Source organism: Thunnus thynnus, chromosome 12 (genome assembly GCF_963924715.1).
Source record: "Thunnus thynnus chromosome 12, fThuThy2.1, whole genome shotgun sequence".
In the NCBI taxonomy this organism is placed as follows: Eukaryota; Metazoa; Chordata; class Actinopteri; order Scombriformes; family Scombridae; genus Thunnus; species Thunnus thynnus.
Window position 1 is genome coordinate 21,851,891 of NC_089528.1, and position 23,599 is coordinate 21,875,489.

A 23,599-nucleotide genomic window follows, 5' to 3' on the forward strand; every position below is an offset into this window, starting at 1 on the left:
TAACCTCTTGACTTTGTTCAACATTGTACATTGTAGTAGTTGAAATTGTTCCTGAAGCCACTACCCTGCTTCTACATTATACATTTCTCAAAGAACTTTAGTACAACAACTGATTTATGAAGATATTGGATTTATTTAGCTATTACTCCATGGATGGCAATGTTAGGTCTATCTACCAATTTGACTGAGAGGTCTCAACAACTATCAGATGGATTCAGACTTTCATGGTCCACAGATGATGAATCCTTATGACTTGACTGATTGGTTGATCTCCTGATTTTTCCTTCTAGCACCACCGGCAGGTTGACATTTGTGGTTTGGAGTGAAATGTCTCAACAACAACTGAATGAATTACCATGAAATTTGACATTCATGATCCCGTCAAGATCAATTGTGATTGTAGATTTGGTGATCCTTTAAATGTCCATTTAGCATCATTGTTGGGTCAAAATTTAAAATTGCCCAATTCTTTTGTTTCAATCAATTTTCACAAAAATGTACTATATAAAGTTATATAAAATTATCTATGCAGTATAGGGTGTTATCCATACGTCCACTCCTAGTACATCAAAGTAGCTACTCAATTATACAGTAGGTGCAACCCTTTGAATGTGAGTGTGCATACAGATGTGGTTATCGCTTCCTTCCTGTGAATCTATATATAAGGTAAAGTCACTCCAGTTGTGTTTCATCTACAACGACGTTTCTCAGCAGCTGGGACCGGACTGCTCATCCTCCTGCTGGGACGAATGAAACCCCTTCATCCTCCTCTGCTGTTGTTCCCAGTAGTTCTTTTTTACAACCCATTGTTTTCAAAGCTCCAGTTATTTTCTTTGAAAATAAACGCCTAGCTGTCCTCCGTCGCTGTGGACAAAGAGCCACAACACAGGCATGTTGTGCTATTTTGGAGAGAGAGATCGTGATTGCTCATCCCGCTTTTCTATTTTTATATGAAGGACTTTTTTTTATGTGTGTTGTGGAGATTACGGAAGAGAGTTTGATTTATAATGAATACGACGATAAATTTAACTTGGGTTGAGCACATGATGAGACTCTTCTGACAGGGATGTGGCATTTTAAAGCTATTGTATGGATTTGAGTGGAAGAAGGGTGCATACATTCCTATGCAGAGCCACTACAGTGCAGAGTGAAGTTTTGTTCAACTGTTGAGGTGAAATCACTTTAACTGAGACAATCACAGAGTGGGAATGACAGTTGTGGCAAAGGACCAAAAGGGAAAGGAACTGGAAGGGAAAGGAGGTAGGAAAAAAGAAGATACAGAAAGAATCTATGGTGAAAAGGCAGTGGCTGTCTCTCCTTGAGTCAGAGTGCTGTCTACTCCTTCGTCTGTGTATGTTAGAAACCCCACCTCCCCCAGAGCTTCTCTCCTCCCCTCCCCTCCCCTCTTCTCTCAGTCTCTGGCCGAGGAATCCCAGGCAGCATTTAATTGCAGAGTGCAAAGGCTTTAGTTGGGCTAATGAGCTCAGCACCGGAGCTGGGACTCTTTCACGCACTCTCTGAGAGACAGAAACCCATATGGAGTCCTTTACCGGAGGAGCCTCACGGGGCGGCTGGATTTCAGGTGGAGAGGAAAGAAGGATTTCACAAATTCAGGTACAGTCGACTATGTGAGAGAATATACCAGAGGCGAGAGACGGAGTAAGAGGTGGAGAGAGAGAGAGAGAGAGGAGAGCGGGAGAGGGGAGGGGAGGAAACGGGAAATACACAGCCAGAGAGAGAGAAAGAGAGAGAGAGAGAGAGAGAGAGAGACTGGAAGCCTGCAGCAGCAAATGAGACAGAACAACGAGGCGGGAGAGGTAGAAAGAGAGACAGAGAGGGAGGGAGGAGGAGAGGGGCCCCGTGTAGGAGAGAGGGCTACAGGGTGAGGAAGCAGAAGGAGTAAGAAAAAGTTAGGAGAAGTACATGTTGGAGAAAGGGGGTCCTGGGAAAGAAAAGAACGGGCACAGAGATTAACAACTACAGGAGAGAAGAAGAAGAAGGGAAACAACGGACAGGAAGGAAGGGGAGGGAGAAGTCTTGGGCAGAGGAGAAAAAAAAAAGAGCTGAAGAAAAGTTTTCTTGTGGGAAGACGCAGATGAGGAAAACAGAGCGAGTGAATGACTGGGCTGGAGAGAGCTGGGAGGGGAGGAAACCAGTTGTTTTCTAAGGCGTTTTCCCCACAAGCCTCTGGACTTCTTTGGACATGTACACAGAAGGCGCACAAACAACGGGACACCACCGATTCCTTCAGCACAACAATACCCCTACCCCCTGCCCCTGCCAGCACTGCGTCCACCATGAGCCACCGTACGGCCATCACGGTGGGCTGGGATACCAACCGGCATCAGCCAGACAGACAGACCACCCATTGCTGGACTGCAGGAGAGACATCCAGGCTCCTCGGGTTAAAGACGTAGGAGGGAGAGCTTTCGTAGTGGACAGAGTTGAGAGAAGCGGTCATCGCAGCCCACAGAGGAGGCCTGTGTTCGCAGGGCCCGGCCCTTACAGCCAGTCAGATGACTCGAGCCAAGTTTGCCCCTGGGAGTTGAACCCTGCCCAGTGGAGCTACCCGCCGGAGTCTGGGGTGAGACACTACCCGTCTGTCAGAGAACAGTGTGGCTGTGTGGTGCGCAACAACACCCGGGCACACCCCTTTAACACTGTAATACCACATCCACTCCCTCATCTTCAGGTCAAAGGTCAAGGGTATGTGCACCGGAGGTCTGTCAGGTACGTATCAGTGGACAAGGAACAGGAAGGCTACGAATGCGCCTCTGAGAACTGTCATTTGGAGCTGCACGCCCCCCAGCCTGGTCATTTGCACATGCCAAATGGCCACTTTGGACCGAAGTCTGTGTTCTTTGAGGGAGGGGAGGAAAGAGATATCCATCAGGACCGGAGCAGACTGAAGGGTGGATCAGAGGAGAGCTGTAATGGACGCGGTGGCTCTCATAAAGGTTTTTTTCCCACCGAAGTCCCACAAAAACACTTGAACCAAAGCAGACGGAAGGGGCCCTGTGTCCCTCCCTCTGGCATCATCAGTCCAGAAACCTCAAAATCGAGCAACACAACAACCAACCACGACCACCAGCGCCAGTGTTCGGAAGTGGTGAAGCAAAAGAGGAGGCAGGATTTGGTGAGGGATCAAATACGACAAGTGGTGACAGACCTGGAAGACGTGTTGGGGGGTTTGAAGCAAGTACACGTGGAGATGAAAGAGGTAGGAGAGTCTCATATTATAGATGTTTACTCTGTGTGTACATCAGGTATCTTAGCATGAAGGTCTGCGTCAGGTGCGGATGCCCTAGCCTTTCATCGATGCTCCCCTGGATATCGTGACATTTAAAACTATTAACGCAGGCTCAGATACCGACAAAATGAATCACAGGGCAGATCAGTTTGACACAGGTCGCTATCTGCCTGTCTGTCAATGCATGTTCATGAGTGTGTGCGCACGCTGACTGCATTGTTTGTGACTCACTCATCATCTCTTACCGAAGCGGTGATTGAGAACAATTTGCACTGACCTTTTGCAGAACGCTGGAGAAATTGGCAGTGTTCCGGCCAACACATTAAAAAGCCTGGCGCGAGACTGTTACTAACTAAATTATGCCTTGCTTTTACTGTATCCATTTTGCATGCAGCTGTAAAACAGCAGTGATTCACAGCTGAATGCATCTCTTGAAGGCTCAGCATTGTATTGAAGCAACATTATGAATAAAAAAAATCTACATGATTGTGCACTGAGACAGTTGGAGTCTATATATATCTTGATACACCAGCTTTGATTTGAATGATTAGTTCAATGACTGATTACTGTGTCAGAGTTTTAGCACAGTCAGTGATTATAAATACAGTTTAGCAGTGATGGAAGATCCTACCAACACCACAATGTAAAAATACTAAAAAAGTAAAAGATAATTAGAAAGGAAAAGTATATATATCACATTATTAGATTGTTAATTGTTGTAATTGGTTTAGGAGAAGCTAATTTTGCTATTAACTACTTCATTAACTGTATGTTAGGTAGTTTAATCCAGTGAATTCCAACCTGAAGGGTCTTTATATCTGAAAAGTAACGAGTCATGGCAGCAGTAAATGTAGTGGAGTAAACAAAGTATAATATATTTAGGAATATAAAGCAGCATGAAATAGAAATACTCAAGTAAAGTACAAGTACCTCGAATGTTTTACCTGTGTACAGTACTTGAGTAAATGTGCAGTTGTGCAGTGCAGTTTGGACAAGTATTGACTCTTTATTGTCCCTCAGGTCGTCAACCAGATTGATCGTCTCACAGCCAATATCGACCTCAGTGAGGAGGCGCTCAGCATCACTCAGGGGTCGTCCAATAACTTTCACAACTCAGCTCATCCAGGTGACCTCAGGGTGGCCCCACTGTCCAATCATAAGCCTGCATCAGCGCAGGTGTCGCAGCACTTCGACGAAGACCGCATCATCTTACGAACTAACTCTCCGTCCCCTGTGCACATGGCGTCGGTTGTCAAAACTAGCTGCTTCACCCCACCCAGCCACAGTAAGGACATCAACCACGAAAGGCCGGGCGTAAACGGACACCCGCCTCACCTGTACCCCCACAGAGACTCCAACCACATCGGCCATCTAGAGCCTCATCCACAGAGCTTAGACCCTAAGGTCATCATTGGGAACAGCACCTCCAGTTCAAGGACTCAGAAGCCTCCGCCGTACCCCCAAAACGGGCGGTGTGGGAAGGGCTCGTACCCGCCTCCCAAGCCTGTAAGGACCCCTGCGTACCCAGGCAGAGGCCGCCAGAGCACCAGCATGGTGTGAAGGAGGGGGCGGTCTGCCCCAGTGCCATGGGGGCCTGAAACATGAGACCCTGCTACAGCGAGTGGAGGTCAGAGTGGGACCAGGCAGGGGAACAACTCATGGTAAGTTCAGATACAAGAGGACTTCTCTTTCTCCTCTTTTACAGTGTTGATATTTCCATCAGCACTCACAGCTGATGACGTTGGCTGTGTTTACTGGCAGCATAGTTTTCAAAGTCAGTAAATGAATTGCAGTGTTCCTCCCCTCTTACAAAAAAGGGTTTATGTGTGTGTTTGATGTATGTGAGTGTGGTGTCTGTGTGTGGGCGGCGGGGGGAGTAATGTGTCTGCTTTTGTTGATGTCACATGGTTTCCCAGTCTTCACCACACTGCAAAATGTGTCTGCCTCGGCAACGGACATAAATCAGTGTTTTGTTAAATCCCTAAAATCTCTAGTTTGGTTACACAAGCAGTCAAAATTAGTCGGATGTGTGAGCCTATTTCACTTCCTGAAGTAAAATTCTACATTTTTGAGGAGATTTGAGGATTTTAAACACTTGATTTGCAAACAAAGTGGTGCCATCAGCTGCTGATTTATACACATTTTAAAAGCTCAGGTCTTAAAACAAGGTATGTTGTATTACAGGAGGCAAAATATAAACCATCCTCATATACATTTTTCTCACTTCAGTAACACAATCTGAAGGCAGGAAGGAAGATAAAATCTTAAGACAGACCTTTTCTTTTGCAGTGGTACTTAGTCATAACTTCGAGGGAACTGAGAGTTGGCAGGAGCTCAGTCGTTTTTGGCAAAGGAAGACCCCACAGCCGCTTGCCTCAAATCATGTGACACAAAGGAGGTATCATATTTACAGGATGATCTGACTCAGAAGTGGCATAATTTACTGTTAGGGGTTGATGAGGAATTAAGCCTTTCTTCTCATGCCACAGTCAGATGTATTATTACTGACTGTGAACTAGAAGTGCACTTAAGATGACATGTGTGAAAAAGTCCCCCTGAGCAGAAGAGGAAAATTAAACAGCAGATACACACAGTTCAGCCCTCCCCTAAAAAAAAAAATCCACCTTTGCAGATGCTGAAGAGGCAGACATGCATGTTTCTGTACTTCCCTCTTGTGCAGACTATGTGTAACTGCAATCTATTTTTCTAGCCTCTCCGAGTTGGGCAAGCACAATCTGGTTTTAATCATAAAACCCCCTGGCCACATGCCAGAACGGAGTGAGGCAAACTCTTGGTATATTTGTGACGTCCATATAAACACGAGCACCGCTACATAGCAAAGCAGCTCTCCTCACATTATACTGCAGGGAGAGACGCACTCACAAGGCTGCAGCTTCAGGTCGAGGCTGTCAGCCAGAGAGACGGATCCAAAACTGTGCGTCCTTGAGCTTTCATTTATTTAGTGAGATGAGAGTTTATTTCGTTATAAATGTGATGTAGCTTTTCAGTTCAATGCTGTCCTTTCTTTTCATTTTCAAAGTCTTTCAAAGCGATGATGCTGTTGCCATTTTAAAGGCCTGAATCATCTGAATTAGTCACCCAGAGCAGGTTCAATGTTAAAATATCGAGCACAATAGATCTTGCGCAACTCAGCCAAGCACACACACACACACACACACACACACACACACACACACACACACACACAATCTTTATACTTATATACTTGTAAGGACCCTCAATGACATGATGCATTCCCTGCAATCTGTCCTCAACTCTAAAAGTTAAAATCTTCTCTCCAACAGTCTTTTTCTTTATCGATCATAGTTTTACCTTTAACTTCTGATAATGTGGTCTCTGGTCTTCTTGATCCAAAAGAAAACAAAAGACAGGAATGAAAAGTGGAATATTTATTAGAAGAAGTTAGTCTATTAATTGATTGGTGAATTGGAATACAATTAATGTGTAATGGTTGAGGTAATAGATCAATGGTTTCAGCCATTTTTTAAGGCAAAAAGCCAACTGAGTATATTTTGGTTTTGATCTGTTGGAATTGTTGGTTTGTGTCACTACTTGAGGAAAAATGATTGATTGATTAATGGAGGAAATAATCTGCAGACGAATTGATAATTAACTGATCATTTGAGAGGTCCTGTATCAAAATCAAATTTGAAAAATTTCAGTTGATGCTTTTCATGATGCATATGCCTAAATAAATTTGTGTTAATCAAAGTACCACAAACTATATTGAAACTGAAGCAAAGAACAAGAACATATCTATAGTACTGTATAGATATGTAACATTAAAAAAACTAGAACTATTCTACTACTATATACTTTATGAAGATCTATTACACACAATATGAAGCATGGACGACAAAAATAAAATTTACTAAATGCCATATACACAAATATTTGACCTAAAAAGATACTGAGACAAAAATATCACAAATACGCGACAAAATGAGGCTCTGGACATAATTTAACTGTTGATAACTAGTTGATGGGTACGTAAAGGAAATATATTTGATACACAATGCAGTGGGAAGAACAGGGGAGTCCATAAGGGTCCCCTACCAGGTCAGACCACATTTCCTGTAGTATATTTAACTTGCATAAAGTGAAGAGATGTAAAAATGTCCTTACTCTCAAGGTCTAAAATTTCTTGAGTAAACACCTCTTGAGACATGAAAACTTGGTTTACTGTGCTCCTCCGCAAGAGAGGACACATGACTCACAAGGACACCCCTACACACACACACACACACACACACACACGCACTGCCTCACTTTCAGTACAGTAGAGATTAGCACTCTGTTTCTGGGGCTCTGCCAATGAATGATTTTACAAGAAAAATCCCTGAGAATAGCAGTATTTGATTGGGGGACAGAATTGAGTCTGAGCTCACTGAGGTGCTGAGGTCTGAATCTAAATAATTTTTTTCCTCCTTCTTTGTTATAATATTTCCAGCAGGAGCTGATGCCACTTAGACAAGCTGTCAGCCGGTGGAAACAGAGCACGGCCTGAAGGTGGGGATATTTCCAAGGGAAAACTCCCCCCAAGAGTCCACCGGCAACTGTATGTCAAGCAAGCACAGAAGCGTGGAGAGAGGACCTGAAGAGTGGCAGTCAAACCTTGACGAGAATTTATGCTTTTTTGGTGATACAGTGGCAAATAATGAGAAGGATAAACTGTGAACTGCTACTGAACGACCACCAATAGAAACATAAAGGTATCTTTCCATGACAGTCTTAATTTATTGTTACTATTTTAGTTTTTTATTGCAAAAATATATATTTTCAGGCAGCTTACACCAGTCTGGATACTACCTAACCTACTGTATGTTATATTGAGATTTACAACACTTAAACCATTGTACAGACATTTTACAAATAAAGAGTTTAGTCTGTCTTTTCCTCTGTTACATGGTTGTTCTAGTATGTAAGAAGAAAAGCCAGCAGGGAGGTAGGAAAGTTGGAAAAGCGGGGTGAAGATTAAATTGCAATACAATGGATTCTTATGCAATTTCTCACACAAATCAGTCTGACATCTCAATTATCTAGCTCAAGCGATGATCCACTGAGAGCTGAATGTCCCGCATTTGAACATGAAATAAAAGAAATGACGCCAGCATTTCATTGCCCTTGACTCTGAGAAATGATTTATGCATTCAGCGAGCCTAATAGAGGTATTCCAGATGGTTGTTGAAGTTGTAAGGATACTTCTCGAGCTGATCTGGAGATGGCAGTGTGTGATCTCTCATGGCCTTATTCTGTCAGTGCGCTGGCTTCTGGGCCAGCCAGGCCAGCGTCTGTGTCTCTGTTTGTTTAACTCTTGTCTGAGACTTTCACCACGCCGCTCCCACAAGCTCCTGCTGCTATCAGAGCACACCGCCGCCTCCCTCTGAGAGCTAGTATAATCCATCCACCTCACAACACATCCCTCCATCTGTCTCTCTTTCTGTCTGTGTCACTGATGGAAAGCTATGGTGACAGATGGAGGAAGGATGACACATGCAAACTTTTAACTTACAACTGTCCCGGCCACTTTGTCACTACCTGTCCGTGTCTGCGGACCTACAGCAGTTTGAGTAATTGAGTTATAATGGCAAGTGAGAGGTGAGGCTATAAACAGTCGATAAGCCATTGAAGGTTAGAGTGATGGGTGAGGTCATGTGCCAGAGGCTATTATTACTTGTCGAGATCACCAATCAAAATGAAAAATGAAAATGAAAAAAAAAAAAAATTGGCTCCTCAAGCATCCTGGGGATTGAGTTCACACAGTGGTGAACAAAACTGGCTTCTCATTTCTGGCCAACCACTGTTGAATTCGTTGGAAATAACAACCGTTGCTGACAGATCGCTCATTAACGCTAAAAACCTGGGTTGTCTGAAAACGTGTCCAGCTGACTTTTTAAGATAAAATCTCTGGGGCTAAAACTACATGTTCCAGTAAATGTGACACTCACATAGTTGTAGAAGACATGTAAATAAAGACATTGATCTTATGTTGCAGTGAAGAAGGTGCTTTAGTCATTCTGGGAGAAAAACATACCCAGACTAGCAACGCAGAGATTATTATGCTTTATTTTTCCACTACATGAGGAAATGATTTGAAGATGAGGCTAATGCTGCACTCAATTTACCTCGGAAGTCGGAGCTGGGAATGATGTCACACCCGAGTTGATGCGTTCCAGTACAAGAAGTCAGACAACCAGCTCTAGCCATTGTTTAAGCCATTGTTTAAGCCATTGTCTAGCCATTGTTAGCAATATCAGTTGATAGTAACGCATTACGCGGTGTTTTGCGCATACAAACACCATAGCAACATGTCCACAGATAGAAGTTGGACAGTACTGTGTGTACGACTGATTTAATGAGACACAAATAAGACAGATGTGCTAATAAATAGTATGTTACTATAGCTGTCACACTGTTGATACGTGGAGCAGCCATCTTGGATTTTGAGGTCGGGGTCGGTGAGGTTCTTCCGACTTTCCAAATCAGAAATCCAACTTCACGGGGTGAACTGGGAAATTTCGGCTTCCAGGACCGGCTCCAGCTCTCAAACAGTGGATTCATCATTCTTCAACAGGGATTTTTCAAAAATAATGTAGTTTGCTAATAAAACGCTCCAGCTTGGCTTTGGATGTAATGCTGCGTTAGGTTACTACTACTGTAAAGGTAATAAGGTTGCATGATATCAGACAGAACTGTCAACTCGTTACACTCCGTTTCCATCTTCATTCTGACATGGCCTCCACTCTAACCAGTTTCCGTAGGGGAGGGGGATTCGATTCAATGACCACTAAATGCTGGTGGTGATGTGGTGGGTGACATACTGCGAGTTGGGTGGTACTTGGTTTTTGCTCTGCCATTTTCAACATTGTGGCCACATTACAAACAATCTCATTTTACAGCTAAACTACATCTGAAGTATGTTTATGAAAACATTTGAGGTGAGAAATAGGCAATACAGTAACAGAATCTTGATTCATATTTGATCAGCACTGCTTAGTTTTACTTCTCCTCGGTTCAGAATCAGTCAACTCGAATCGGTGGAGCAGGCGGATTCAAAAGTCTGGACCCAGGCAAGGTATTAAGCTTGTTAGACAGATATGCTAACATTTGCAGTTTACAATAGAGCAGATAAACACATGGTTTAATCCATTCCTTATATTTGTCCTCTGTTGTTTTTGGTCTTGAAAAGTTTTTAAATCTTCTGAACTATATTTATATCAAGTTTCACTTTTACTGTACTACAGTCTCACAAATGCCGCTTCAGCATGTTGGGAAATCCAAAGCTTGAGACTGTGCTCGGTAACGGTTGCTAAGTTGATTGGACAACTTTTAAATTCGGCTGTTTTACTTTTGGTCAGAAACATAAATTAAAGAGATGTCGTATTTTTCCACCAGGATGATGCTCCGGTATCGTGGGGACGGCTTTGAATAGCATCTAGACGAACGTTAAAGAGATTAAATTTAAAGAATACAACAAAAGTAATATGAAAATGCGGAACAGTCAAACATTATAAGTGGCTGGGTCATTGGGGTACTTTGGACTCTTGACCTCAGTATTTCTTCTCTTCTGCTGCGGCTCAAAACTATTTACTTTTTATAAAATAGAGAAAAGCAACCAATTAACATTTGAAAAGCTGTAATCAGAGAATGTTAAGCAGCGCTGTTTGATAAATGACTCAAAGGATTCATTTGATTTTCTGTTGATTGACGAATCGAATACCCAACTGATCGTTTTAGCGCCACAGACTAATGAATTATAATGGATCTCCTGAATTCAGTGTTTTCTTGCAGGAACAAAGGCAAAAATATTTGTGTAGCTCAGTAATGAACTATGTCAGAATATTTTACTTATTCCAGACTCAACATCACTCTGCCTGCTATTCATAAGAGAGGCCTGTTTTGGCAGAGAGATAAAAATGTTTTTAAAAAAAAGACCTTTCTTTCAACTATTCTATGACTAAAATCTACCTCTTTAAACAAATATCTCATGATAAGATATGCCAGAAGGCTGGATGAATACCAAGAAACTGCAAATTAACATCCATCCTCATTCACTTTAGAGTCTGCAGGCCTGGATCGGATCATGTCTGCGGCATAAAGCTTGATGAGCTTTGTGAAAGGCCGTGTCTTGGCTTTCTGTCCAAGTCTACGCCTTTCCGCATACTCTGTCTATGAATCTTGTCAGACAGAAGGCACACCGACTGAACCGTTGGCCGTGCCGCCTTTGTAAATACTGGAGTGACTCCGGAATTTCAGACAGAGATTCAAACCAAGAACAACACTTAGTGCTGCCACCCCTCGTTAGTCTCATCCGCCCAAAAATAATACACAAGAAGGATGCTGTTAATACTGCAGGTGTGCAATTGTTTCCTGGTCTGAACAGACGGGGTACAGTACACTGAACAACCACAGTCTTTGTTTTAGAGGCTGTGGCCTGATCCTGAACAACAGCTAGGTGCTAATTGATCCAAAACAGCCTCCTGAAACACAGAGTGAGGCAGAGAGAGACAGCAGCAGCTTTCGGATAATAACGTGATTCTAACTGATTACATAAAAAATGACTACTGTAGTCTATCTTGAGGCTGGAAAAATCTGATTTTGCTTACAAATAAAGTTAATTAGGTGCATCTCTATTAATATTATGCTGTATTATGATTTTTTGAATGGATTTTTGAATGATGTTAATTAGAGCCCCACTGATAAAACAGCCAGGCATGTATGTGGGCCGATAAGTAACCAGAAATCACAAAAATAGGTTATAGCAATAAATAATTTTATATTTATTTTTATTTATTACATTTGCCCACAAGAGAACAACTGTAAAATTATTTAAGAAACAAAATTGGCTGATTTACTGCAACAGCTTTAAAACTCCTATAATAGCATTAGTGTAGTGTAGTCTAATGTTAATTTAGTAATACATTACCTTATGGATGATGTACTTCACAACAGAAAGGATATAAGTATAATGAATATAATAGTATAATAAGTATATTTGAAATTAAATAAGACAGTAACAAAATAAATACATATAAGACTGACAATTATGTATCAAGATAAGATAACAGTAAAATGCAAAGAAAATCGAAAAGTCACTGCTGTCTATGATGACAATGATTTTATATATATTATTGTCTACAAACTTCAAAAAGTTTTCTAACTTCATACATTATTTTTTTAATTGTAAAAGAATCTGTAGAGGAACTGAGAAGAAGTCTGAATCAAAGTAATTCAAGTGCACTTCACAGTTTATGATCAATTAGGGATTTTCAGTTTCCTTTCTTAAGTCAACAAAACACCAATTTTTCAAAGGCATTAAAACAAAAAAATTCATTTTATAGAAATCCTTGTGTCTCGCAGTTTTTGATGCCACAAAATGAGAAACTCACTGTCAAAACAAAGTTTTGTCATTTCCATCATGGCTGGGTTCTTCCTTTGGGCAAATCAAAATGAACAAAACAGATTGGTTTTTAGAAAAATTAATACAAGTGTTTGAAGTAGGAGATGAAAAGCTTACAGACAGACAGTACAGTGGATCAACAATCAAAGAACAGCAAATCCTTTGAGCCATCCCTCCGAATACCACCCAAGTCTCAATACCACCCAGCTTGAAAGAAAATTCATCATCAATCCCACTCAAAGACGACTGTTTTGTTTCAGCGGACGATGTAGTTTTTCGCTCCAGATTTACACTTTACGCTGTGTGCTGTGTGTAAGTGACCCCGGGTGAGGAAGTTGCCCAGTGTGTCTGCCCTACACGCCCTCGCTGGTCTTCGGCTGACCTCAGCGCTGTTCTTAATCTCAACGGGATGACAGAACTGCTGAGGAATTTCTCTGCTCTGTGCCTAAACCAACCTGTCAAGACGCTCTCTTTAGGCTGAGCACGTTCCACTGTTGCGTCCCCGTCGGCTCTCACGTGGCCCCGCTTTGTTGAAATATGACCTGCAAATACCAAACCCTGGCCTTAGTAACCCCTCCAAACACTGCCCACCTACGTGCAGATGCATCCGGAAAATGTCTCTCTTTGCCACAGTATTTTCAGTGTCGGCCGCAGGCAGACGGCAAAACACTAACCCGTCCCTCCTCACCTTACCTACCTGTACGTTGGATCGTGTCTTCTGAGGCCAAATGAAAGGTGCCAACCTGCCTTTTCCTTCCTTGCTCTGTGCTTGTGTAAGGCTAACGAGAGTCTCTGTCCAGATGTTGGTGTGAAGTTCCACAGCTGAGCAAACAGCCACTGTCTTTCTCTACAGCATGACATGTTTAAAATGACATGCCGGTCCAAAAAGGAGCTGAGACCAGCTGAGATGTGAGGAGCACATCTGATTGCCTGGTTGCAACAGGTTAAACTTCAGCATCTCTTGTGGGTTGAATTTTTAGAAACAATTGTGAAAAACAAAAGATTAAAGGATATGGCTAGTGTTTTTTTTAATATTTTTCTTCTCAATAAATCTCTTGTGCAGAGCCAAAGCAACAATGAAGTCATCCCACTTACAAGTATTATGTGTATCCAAAGTATGATATCCCTCTGTTGCTCTGGACCTCTGTTGCTGTCCAAAAACTATAAAAAACATGTCAATGAGTCACTCCGCTGCACTGGTTGACACGTTCCTTCGTCCCTGGAAAGTGCGGTTACTATGGCTTGTTTAGAAACAGCTCCAAAAGTAAAAACAGAGATAAGATTGTAACTCTCCGTAGTGAGGTTCCTTGTACGGCCGACACCACTGTGCATGCTCTATATCACAACCTCTTGACTTACGTAGGCTGAAATTCTTTGAGGAATGTATAATGTAGTACACTAGCAGAGTGTCTTTAGGCATGGGAATCATCTGTTTGCCAGTTGGATCCGTCCAATGCTTTCAGAGGAATTACTATGAAACTTTGTACAGATATTCATGTTTCCCAGAAGATGAATCATACTGACTTCCATGATCCTTTCACTTTTCCTTTAGCAGCACCAGAAGGTCTAATTTTCCACTTTTCAGGTGAAATATCTCAACATCTACTTGTTGGATTGACACAAAATTTTGTAACGATGTTCATCGTTCCCAGACGATGTATCCTATGGACTTTAGCGATCCCCTGACTTTTTCTCTGACGCCACAATGAGTTTTACATTTGTGTTTTTGAGTGAGGTGAGTAAAGTCTCGACAACTATTGGATGGATTGCTATAAATATGGCACAATCATTCCCCCCTCAGGATGAATTATTAACTTAGTGACCCTTTTACTTTTCATCTAGTGCCATCAGGTCAAAATGGTGCAAAATTTGTCTAATACTTTGGTTTATGGCAAAATACTCAGATACTTTGTGCTTTGCGCTAATCAGCAAACATGGTATACCCACTAATAATTAGCATATTAGCATTGTCATTGTGAACATGTTGGTATTCTGATGTTAGCTTTTAGCTCAAAGGACCGCTGTGCCGTAGTACAGCCTGTTGTGGAGGAACGCTGATCAGTGGTCGACTCATCAGGTAGAGGAAAGTGTCCAGAAGCCTTGATGTCTTATGCTGAGAATATTTATTGAACAGAAACAATAAACATCAAGGTGTTCTGCACTTCGATGTCGTCTCTTCCCGTTCTGCAGATGAATGTCTGACTTTTGGTCTTTAACCCCAACAGATCACCCCACAATATGAAAAATTAGTTTATTGGTTCATCAGTTTCTAAACAAGGAACTGTGCTTTACCCATGTTAGTTCAGGTCACGTTGCATGGAGCTTCAGGTCACTGTCAGCACAGTCTGGTTATGCCAATGAAAATCTGCGCAATCATCTATCTCTGGTGTCTGGGGGTCTGGGGCCATCTCCTGACCTTGGTTACTAGGACAACGCTGTTCAGTCTTTATCAGAGTGGCTCCTGCTTTCCCCAAACATCTGGACAGCTGTACACCCAAGGAGAGAAACAGTGTCTCTCTCTGTAAAAACTGGTATTGATTACTCTGTGACCTCAAGGTCCATGAGGACCCAGTGTAACCCAATTTGTAACCCCTAAAGTTAGAATTTTCCATAACACAGGATCAGAGAAACAGATTTATGTTGAAAACTAGCATGGCTGTAAACTCTTAGTCTTGTTTTATGTCTGTTGAGGACCAGATTTAGACTTGAACCTTACAGTACCAAGATCCTTTGCTGAAATAGTCCCTGTCTGTAATTATTCTCCTGAAAACTCCTAGACAGACAGGAATGGAGTCGACTAAATAGGAGTCGGAGGGATTTTCCAGACACTTTCAATAACACAGACAATCTATTCTGGCAGGGAAGCACCTTGGCAACTTCCAACGTAAACCATTTCAATTGCGCTTAATCTCCCCAGTTTGCAGCTTTTTTTGAGCTGCAGAACTCTGATTTATTGTAAATACTCAACATCTGTGCATTTAACAGTGCATACATTGTCTGTAACCTGCATGTTTTCCAGTACATCTTTCAAATCTGCTTCATGATATGTAATGCCTGTTTGAGAGAGTGATTGCTAAAACATCTTTGAATCAGGTGAAGCACTACCGACTCTAGAGTGCTCTCAGTAGTCTCTAAGCAGGTTCACTGGGTTTTTTTCTGTTGTTCTTTTGCTGTTTGAAACAGTCTAGCGCTTGCTGCAAAAACACATTTGTCTTTGGTAAAAACTTTGAGTGATTCGCTGGAGATACTCTCTGGCGGTTTGTGTCAGTCCTCCCACTCAGACAAAATATGCCAGTGCTATTAAAACGCTTGTTGTCCCAAACACTCCCCTAAGGAGGTGAATGAAGCCATGATGCAATGAATTCTGGGCCAGGAAGCAGTCTTTTACAGCAGCTGAGAGACACTCCTTTTTACATGCACCGAGGAGGGACAGAGAGCGAGAAAAGGCCTCCATTCATCCTGCTCTGGCTGTGTTTTAGTAGGTATTGCACAGCTGTATAAGATCCTGACTTCACAGAGGCCTGTCAGCAAACATGCCGCCAGCGTCTGCCTGCAGGCCTGTTTGTCTCTGAGGCCACGATCTGCACGCATCACTCAAAGTAAAACTCCTCCATTCAGCAGTACGAGGATGAAATACTGATTCAGTCCTGCAGAGTGCTGAACTACTTAGGTATGAACAAGCCGCTTTTGTCCTCCTGGGACACTGGGTTTGGAACTATTGAAGGAATCTATTTTATAATTGTCCTTAATATCGACATGCAGCTACAATCCAGGGGAAATCTTAAGAAATCAATGGATAAAGTGGAATAATTTTCATAGCCTGGTATTTTACAAGATTAAACTGATGGTTGTGGTTGACTATTATTTTAAAAGGAAAGTAAGGAATTGTTATAATGATAAACTCCTCACATCTCAATCTTTATTGCATTAAATCCAACATACAGTAATAACAGAATATAATAAAGTTTTCAACAAACATGTTTGAGCAATATTAACAGTTTCCACATTTTACATTCACTCAGTTACACACAAGCACATATTCACGTAAACATACTCCAACATACTAACCTTTAACATAAAAAGAGATAATTGCAGTTTTTGCTAATGTGACCACCAAGCGATTAAAGGTAAGTCTGCTGATATTCTGTATTTTTTTAATTGTCAACAAATCCCAAAAGCAGCAATCAACTGATCTTAGTAAGTTCTGTGTGTGTATCCAAAGCCTGATACGGCTTATTCCTCTGTGCCGTAGACCTTCACTGATGTCCAAAAATGATTATGAGTCATACTATTGCACCGGATGACCTCTTCCATCATCATCATGAACACCTTTACTCTAGGTTACTCTAGGTGCTTCCATAAATACCCACTTGTGTATCCAAATCTGCAGCTGAAATAGTCCTTAAATGATGCACTATTTACTCTTTTTGAGTAATGTTTGCTAAAACCTGCAGCTCCCTGCTGTTTTAGGAAATGAACACATTGTTGGTTTTGTTTTTTAATGAGATTTGTTGATAATAACAAAAATATAGAACATTGTATCCTTTCAATAAAACTGTAACAAGTAATGATGTGCAACATAACAACACAAGGCAGAAAAATCAAGACAATATGCGGCGAGATAATCCTTTTCGTAATGAATTGTGGCACATTTGTAGAAATACTCAAGTAAATCTGATGATATCACTGGTTTCATACACAGAATGGGTGTAAACTGGTTTTGCATTTATTACAAATAAATGCACTTCAAGACTCTATAGCAGGAATGTAGCACAAAAATACACATGAAGTAAAAAAAAAAACTGTTACCAATTGCACCATTTGTTAGTCAGAGTGTTGATGTTGCTGTACAGTACATGCAGAGATGTTTGCTGGGAAATTCCCCTTAACAGTACAGGAAACGAAGAATTCAACCCCTGAAAATAGGAAGAGAAAGATATTAAGATACAAATATCCAACATGAACATAACAAAAAGGATTGACTCAATGTCACTTGACTGTTTAGCACTTTTTAAGAAACATATTAATAATCTAAATATATGAATTTTAGGTTTATTTGGATAAAAGGTGTAAAACAGAAACACTCTTTCAGTACCTTGTTATTCGACAGTTGCGTGTCTGGACATAAGTTCCTGTGTATGTGATATCACATCTCACTACGTTGTTGTTGAAGTCTGACTCCATGACGTGGAAATTGGGATTGACCATAACCTGAAAAAAATTGTAAATAAAACAGTTTGAGCAGCTCTGCAGGCAGGTTACTAAAAACGCAACGACCACGCTGTGAATTAAAATCCATATATAGCGGATGTAATGCAGGCGAACAGCTGATCTAAACTTAAGACATTTTACCTTTAAGATATAGTTTCCTGGAGGTACATCAGTGATGTCAATCCACTGACAGTCGATGTTGGCAGCATAGACGTCATGGCATCCTGGACTCAGACCCTGAAAATAAAAACCCAAACACCCCGTCAGACTCAGGCTCTTCAGACGACTTTGACTACTATTTTCCTACAAGTGCTGCAAATGAGAAAGATTTGAGTTTTAGTTATACAAACAGTTCTTGGCAGCAAAGCTGTTACAAGAAACCGGCACTAAAGAGCACAAAGCCAGAATCACAGAGTCCAGACAACAGATATAATAAATATTCCCATGTCCTCAGGATGTTTTTTTTCCTTCACTGGCATAAACTGGAGTTTTAGTTATGAAAACATTTCTCAGAAGAGGATCTGCAGGATTTGCAAAAAAAATACAAAAACAAACAACTACAGGAACTTTGAACTCCACAACAAATGGGGAAGATGCTATTATGGTACATAACATGTTAAAAAAAGATCTCTTGTCTTAATAGATTTTACATTTTTCTTGTTTAAATTCCATTGTATGACTTAAATTCTGCATCACCATCTAACAACTTACAGTAAAAGGTGGGAAAAAACAACAAAAGGTGAGTAAAGAGTAACAAAAAACAATGATTTACTCTTTACAGGCCTCTTCCATTAAAGTCAGTACAAACATGTAGGATCAAATATGTTTTTTGCTACTTTGCACTCATCTGATGTTGTTTTCCCACCTTAAGTTACTAAGAAGATTTCCTACCACCTGGGGGAATATGTAATTTCATTATTTATCCTCGTTTATGAGCTGCTGAATGACTGAAAAGTCCAGTTCCCGTGTGATAGCTGTTTACGGCTGTTTGAACCGGTTCTGGATTTGAACCAGATATTACACATGTAATACTGCACTTGGGAAGACTGACTTCCAGTATGAATTACAAAGTAATTTAAAACTTGAGTCACACTCAGTGATTTTGAACTTTCCACATATTTAGAGATGTTTCTGATTTGGTTTGTGGTTGAGCTTATGTGTGAATGACTGTGTTGTCTTCTCTCCGCACGTGTCCTCAGGCCTCTCTTGCTAAAAAAAAATCTTGATCTTGGTGAGATTATCTGATTAAAGGAAGGTTATATAATCTTTATGGTGTGTAAGGATATATTACCTGTGTATGAGCCGTGCATGCGTAACGCCGCCTGAAACCCGGGTCACAGCCTGTATCCTCCAGACAGAAACTGGCCTTGTGTCCTTCTGCGACTTTACGCCCAGTGACGACGTCCAGCAGGTCGTAGTTACTGAAGGCATCCATGCTGTGGTAATGTCTGAGGGTGGAGAGCACAATAGAATTTAATAGAACAGGGAAATTTATACTTGTGGAATGGCTCAAACAGGGTTCAGCAATGCCTTTCAGACCACAGCTTCAGATGAATTTTAAGGAGGTGGTGTGTTTCTGGTTACATCAGAGCTGAATGGAGCCATGCTAATTTTTAAAATGAAGAAAGATCATTTTATGTAAACTCACTGGTGACAGCTGTGCCACTCCCACTGATGTCTCGGCTTGACAGGAAGGAAGTCAGTGGTGCCTTGATTCTTCACTTTCTGTGGGAACCGCAGGAGGACTCTGAAGTCGATGTCTCGCACGGCGGGTCCGTAAGCTGACCTTGGATAGATCACAGAGAAATGGGCACAAACTGAGTTGGAAAGTGATCCTGGCTGAGCTCCCAGGGCTAGTTTTCTTAAAAGTAACCGAGCGCAGAGGGTTTGTTCCATTGTACTGAATGCTTTTGGGAAAACCAACCCAGAACATTTATGTCTTGGCAGGACACGATGTTGATGAGAATCATTCCTCCATATTATGATTAAACAGTTACTGTATCTTTATCAAAAGACAGGTTATCCTAACACATCGAAAAATTAAACTGACATGAGTGTATTATAAATTATCTTAAAACAGCCAAACGTTCTGCTCAAACATGTAAAATTAACATGAACAATGAGCAAAGAAAACACAGGAAATACCTGTGTGTGGGGGTGCGTGTGTCTACGTGCTGTTGTGTGGATACTGAAGAAGTGAATCATTTTTGGCACCACAGGTTACCTGGCTAGACAGTTCTCCTCAGCTGCACAGCGGAGCGCATACATCTGCATGCGCTGGATATAAGCACCTGCTTGGATGGCATATGGGTCTGGCACCAGGTCTGGCAGTCCTGGGAGAGGAGATTAAAAGAACAATGTCTTATGAGAGAAGTTAGTGTCTTAGTCTAGGTATGCTGAGAATAATCCACTGAAAAAAAAAAACGGTGTCCAGGCTGAAAATCAGAGCAGCTGTTTGTGTTTGTTGGCATAATTTTAAATGTTTTACATTCCTGCGCTGTCAGTCTAGGATCCAAAGCCAGAATAAGTTATTTTCCTCTCTTGTCATGCAGAGTTTTCTTGCAAAAAACAACTGATTTAATTAAAGTGTACTTTTTATGGATGGTTATTAATCTGAGTAGGTTTTATCCTAATTAAGGCATCCACTGGACCATCATGTTGTCTAAAATCATTTAAATCCAGTTCAATTAAGCAGCCTGAGCTAATTACATATGATCGAGACACTGAACTTACCATTTTGGAAATATCTTGTTCCATGTCCTGTGCCAGGCGGACGGGGCTGTGTGCGAGCCGCTGACCTCCCTCTCGTGGGATACATGTTGTAGAGAACTGAATTCCTGTGGTTTTTTAACGGGTTTCGAGGGTCATCGTTAACCATGTCCTCTCCATAACTGGTTGCCCGGTTTGCAACATCCTCACTAAGTGCAGGGAAAGGAGCAGGGGCCTCAGACTCCCTCCCAAAAGTTGAGGGATTTCCCGGGATTGGATGGTTCGTCTGCACGGGTTGCCTGGAGACAGGCATCGCCTCTGGCACCGTGCGTAACGGCTGGTATTGCGCACCGGGCCCCGGTTGCAGTGCAGTAGCATCCACGCGGGAAACACCTCCTCTTCTGCCCTGGAAATCTGTAAAACTCCCCGCAGAAGAGGTGTTCATGCTGTTTTCATGGTTGAATCGTCGTGCGCCTGGATAACCTGCAGATCTTGCTCTGTGAGGGCGCTCAGGTGGCTGCTGTCTGGCCCCTGATGCGCGACCGTTAACGGGCACATACTGTCTGCTATCGTATCCAGGTGCAATAGATCCTGGTTCTACCACCTGGTCATACCTGTACTGTCTGGACTCAGAGTGTCCGGTTCTTACACGGGTAGCTCCTCTGCGCGCTCCCGACACCTGGCTCCTCATGCCATCACTGCTGCTCATATAAACCCTCGACTGGCTTCTGGACCGAACCGGAGACTGATACTCTGACCCAGTGCTCACTAAACTATATACCTGCCCGTTGTTCTCCCACTGAATCCGTTGCCGCCAAGGCCCGGTGCGCTGCTGCTGTCCAGTGATGAGTGGAAGTAGTCCTTGGGAAAAGTATAAGAATAAAAGAGACAATTTTGCCATCGCAATAAAACTTTTAAAAAATGAAACCCCTCCTGTAAATCAATGATAAGTTAGTTAATGGCATTAATTTCACGCACAGATGTTGCTTTGTGGTAACTGGATGAAAAGCAGGCGCGCGCTCTCGGTTCCAGCTCATGAGCAGCACAGCATATCAGTTCTCAGGAGGACTGACAACTGGTGAGGAGAGGAGAGGAGAGGAGAGGAGGGCTGGAGCTTTTTTTTCTGGTCATTTATCGAATTCAGCCCAGTTACTTACGCATGCACAGAAAGTCAAACTTTCTAGCAAGAGAATTTAACCCATTCCTCTCCGTGGTGAAGTTCTGTTACACAAGACTTACACAAGGACGTTTGCTGAGTAAACTTTACGCACGGGTGTTAACTGAAGTCTAAATGTTACCTCTCAATCTGGTTATTTTCCCGGGACCAGTTCGCCCAGTGGGGGGAGTAATTGAACAATTGAATAAAAATGTGAGATAAAGCCACTTTTACATTGACTTTCACTGAATACTGAATATATAAACTGCTGAAGACAAATATGTAAACTCCTCAGCGAGAACTGTTGCCGTATTAAAATGTCATTATAAAAACCTAAAATGATATAAATATTTAGTTTAGTTTAGTTCCACGTCGTTTAAATTCAATACACAGTCATTCATCAGGATTAATAAACAAATATCAGATGGTAGTTTGAATGTTCCAACATTGTGCAACAATCCTGGAACAGCACTGAGCTGGAAGGCTTCATGGCCTCATGCAGGCCTAAAACTTCTCCACAAGGCGGCGGACTGTATCTGTGTTACCTCTTTATACATCCATGATGTTACCATGCTGAACACTTGAAGATCCTTTTATCCTCTAGTCTCCCTCTGGGCAAATCTGTCAGTTCAGGTCTATAAAAAACGTCCATTTTCATCCAGTGTTCCTCTTTCATGAGTGTAGGTGCAGTTTGGGTTCAGAGTTCAACAATTTTTAAATATTAGTAATACGTGTCTAAAGCATCATCGACATCTTTGTTACGCGACACAATAAACGTACAACACACAATAAAATAAACTCAGTGATTCATTTTACGCACCAGTTGTTGCTCAGAGCAGTTTGGTGATTTGAACATGTGACCTCGCTTAGATTATTCATCAATTTCATGCAATTTCATGAACAAAATGCCCAATAATGTTGTGAGATACATTTTTTGATAGGTCTTACAAATGAGTTTGAAAGCTGAAGGTGAATATTTTCATGTGGAGATCTTGAAAAAAAGATGTGCAACAGTGCGTAATGGCCAACAAAAAGTTATGATACTAAACATTTTTTAAAAGGCAGTGGTTCAATGTAACTAAGTACATGTGTTCAAGTACAATTTTGAGGTACTTGTACTTTACTTGAGTATTTCCTTTTTTATGCTACTTCTACTCCACTACAGTTCAGACGGAAATATTCTACTTTTTACTCCACTCTACATTTATTTCACAGCTGTATTTACTGGCTACAATGACAACATTAAAATGATCCTTACATGTACATGTCAATGAATCAGTATTCATTTTCTAATCATATACACTGTATATACAGTACTGTGCAAAAGTTTTAGGCACTAAAAGTAAAAAATAATGCCATGAATAGTTTTTATTTATCAATTAACTTCATACAAACTTCAGTAAAGAGACGAAACCTAAAAGTAAACTCAGTACACCTGCACACAGTTTTACAAGGTACTTGGCAGGTTGGTTGTTCCGAGTATCTTGGAGAACTTTCCACAGTTCTGTGGATTCAGGCGTCTCAGCTGCTTCTGTCTCTTCATGTAATATCAGACTGACTCCATGATGTTGAGATCATGTGGAGGCCGAACCAACCGTTACAGGACTGCTTGCTCTTCTTGTTGATGAAGATACATCTTTACGACTCTGGCTGTATGTTTGCCTTCCTCATGGTATTGCATCATAGATAAGAATGTAAACATCTTAAGTGCCTAAAACCTTTTCCCAGTACTATATATCACAAATATAACACTATAAATGGAGCCACTGAAAATAGCCTTACAGTCAGTTCTTAGTACTAAACAACATTTTACAAGCTGTGACCTATAAAGTTGCTGTGAAGTCATTATAGA

The 23,599-nt window shown here is 41.5% G+C and overlaps 2 protein-coding genes across 4 annotated transcripts; one reads left to right on the forward strand and one right to left on the reverse strand.

The window, feature by feature from the left end:
* Positions 1 to 1,408: 1,408 nt before the first annotated feature.
* On the forward strand, positions 1,409 to 8,167 carry LOC137194435 (uncharacterized). Of its 2 annotated transcripts, none has more exons than XM_067606323.1 (3): positions 1,409 to 3,220; positions 4,271 to 4,911; positions 7,722 to 8,167. In XM_067606323.1, the coding sequence occupies exons 1-2, from the start codon at positions 2,204 to 2,206 to the stop codon at positions 4,808 to 4,810; spliced, it is 1,557 nt and encodes a 518-aa protein (XP_067462424.1). In that variant the 5' UTR covers positions 1,409 to 2,203; the 3' UTR covers positions 4,811 to 4,911; positions 7,722 to 8,167. The 2 variants fall into 2 exon arrangements, with proteins under 2 accessions (XP_067462424.1, XP_067462425.1); XM_067606324.1 differs by having other exon boundaries at positions 7,725 to 8,167.
* An 8,411-nt stretch (positions 8,168 to 16,578) lies between these two features.
* Positions 16,579 to 21,777, reverse strand: loxl5b (lysyl oxidase-like 5b). Of its 2 annotated transcripts, XM_067606326.1 has the most exons (8): positions 21,570 to 21,775; positions 20,616 to 21,452; positions 20,107 to 20,215; positions 19,531 to 19,668; positions 19,174 to 19,330; positions 18,024 to 18,119; positions 17,767 to 17,882; positions 16,579 to 17,587 (listed from the first exon to the last, which is right to left on the reverse strand). In XM_067606326.1, the coding sequence occupies exons 2-8, from the start codon at positions 21,298 to 21,300 to the stop codon at positions 17,581 to 17,583; spliced, it is 1,308 nt and encodes a 435-aa protein (XP_067462427.1). In that variant the 5' UTR covers positions 21,301 to 21,452; positions 21,570 to 21,775; the 3' UTR covers positions 16,579 to 17,580. The 2 variants fall into 2 exon arrangements, with proteins under 2 accessions (XP_067462427.1, XP_067462426.1); XM_067606325.1 differs by having other exon boundaries at positions 20,616 to 21,777.
* Between the last annotated feature and the right edge of the window lie 1,822 nt (positions 21,778 to 23,599).

Excerpts from the sequence above, each read along its gene's own strand:
- LOC137194435 (XM_067606323.1), top strand. The coding sequence starts at position 2,204 with ATGTACACAGAAGGCGCACAAACAACGGGACACCACCGATTCCTTCAG. Across the intron at positions 3,221-4,270 it reads TACACGTGGAGATGAAAGAG|GTCGTCAACCAGATTGATCG; the intron begins GTAGGAGAGTCT and ends ATTGTCCCTCAG.
- loxl5b (XM_067606325.1), bottom strand. The coding sequence starts at position 21,492 with ATGGCAAAATTGTCTCTTTTATTCTTATACTTTTCCCAAGGACTACTT. Across the intron at positions 19,669-20,106 it reads GAGGAGAACTGTCTAGCCAG|GTCAGCTTACGGACCCGCCG; the intron begins GTAACCTGTGGT and ends GATCTATCCAAG. Across the intron at positions 19,331-19,530 it reads GAGTGGCACAGCTGTCACCA|ACATTACCACAGCATGGATG; the intron begins GTGAGTTTACAT and ends CTCCACCCTCAG.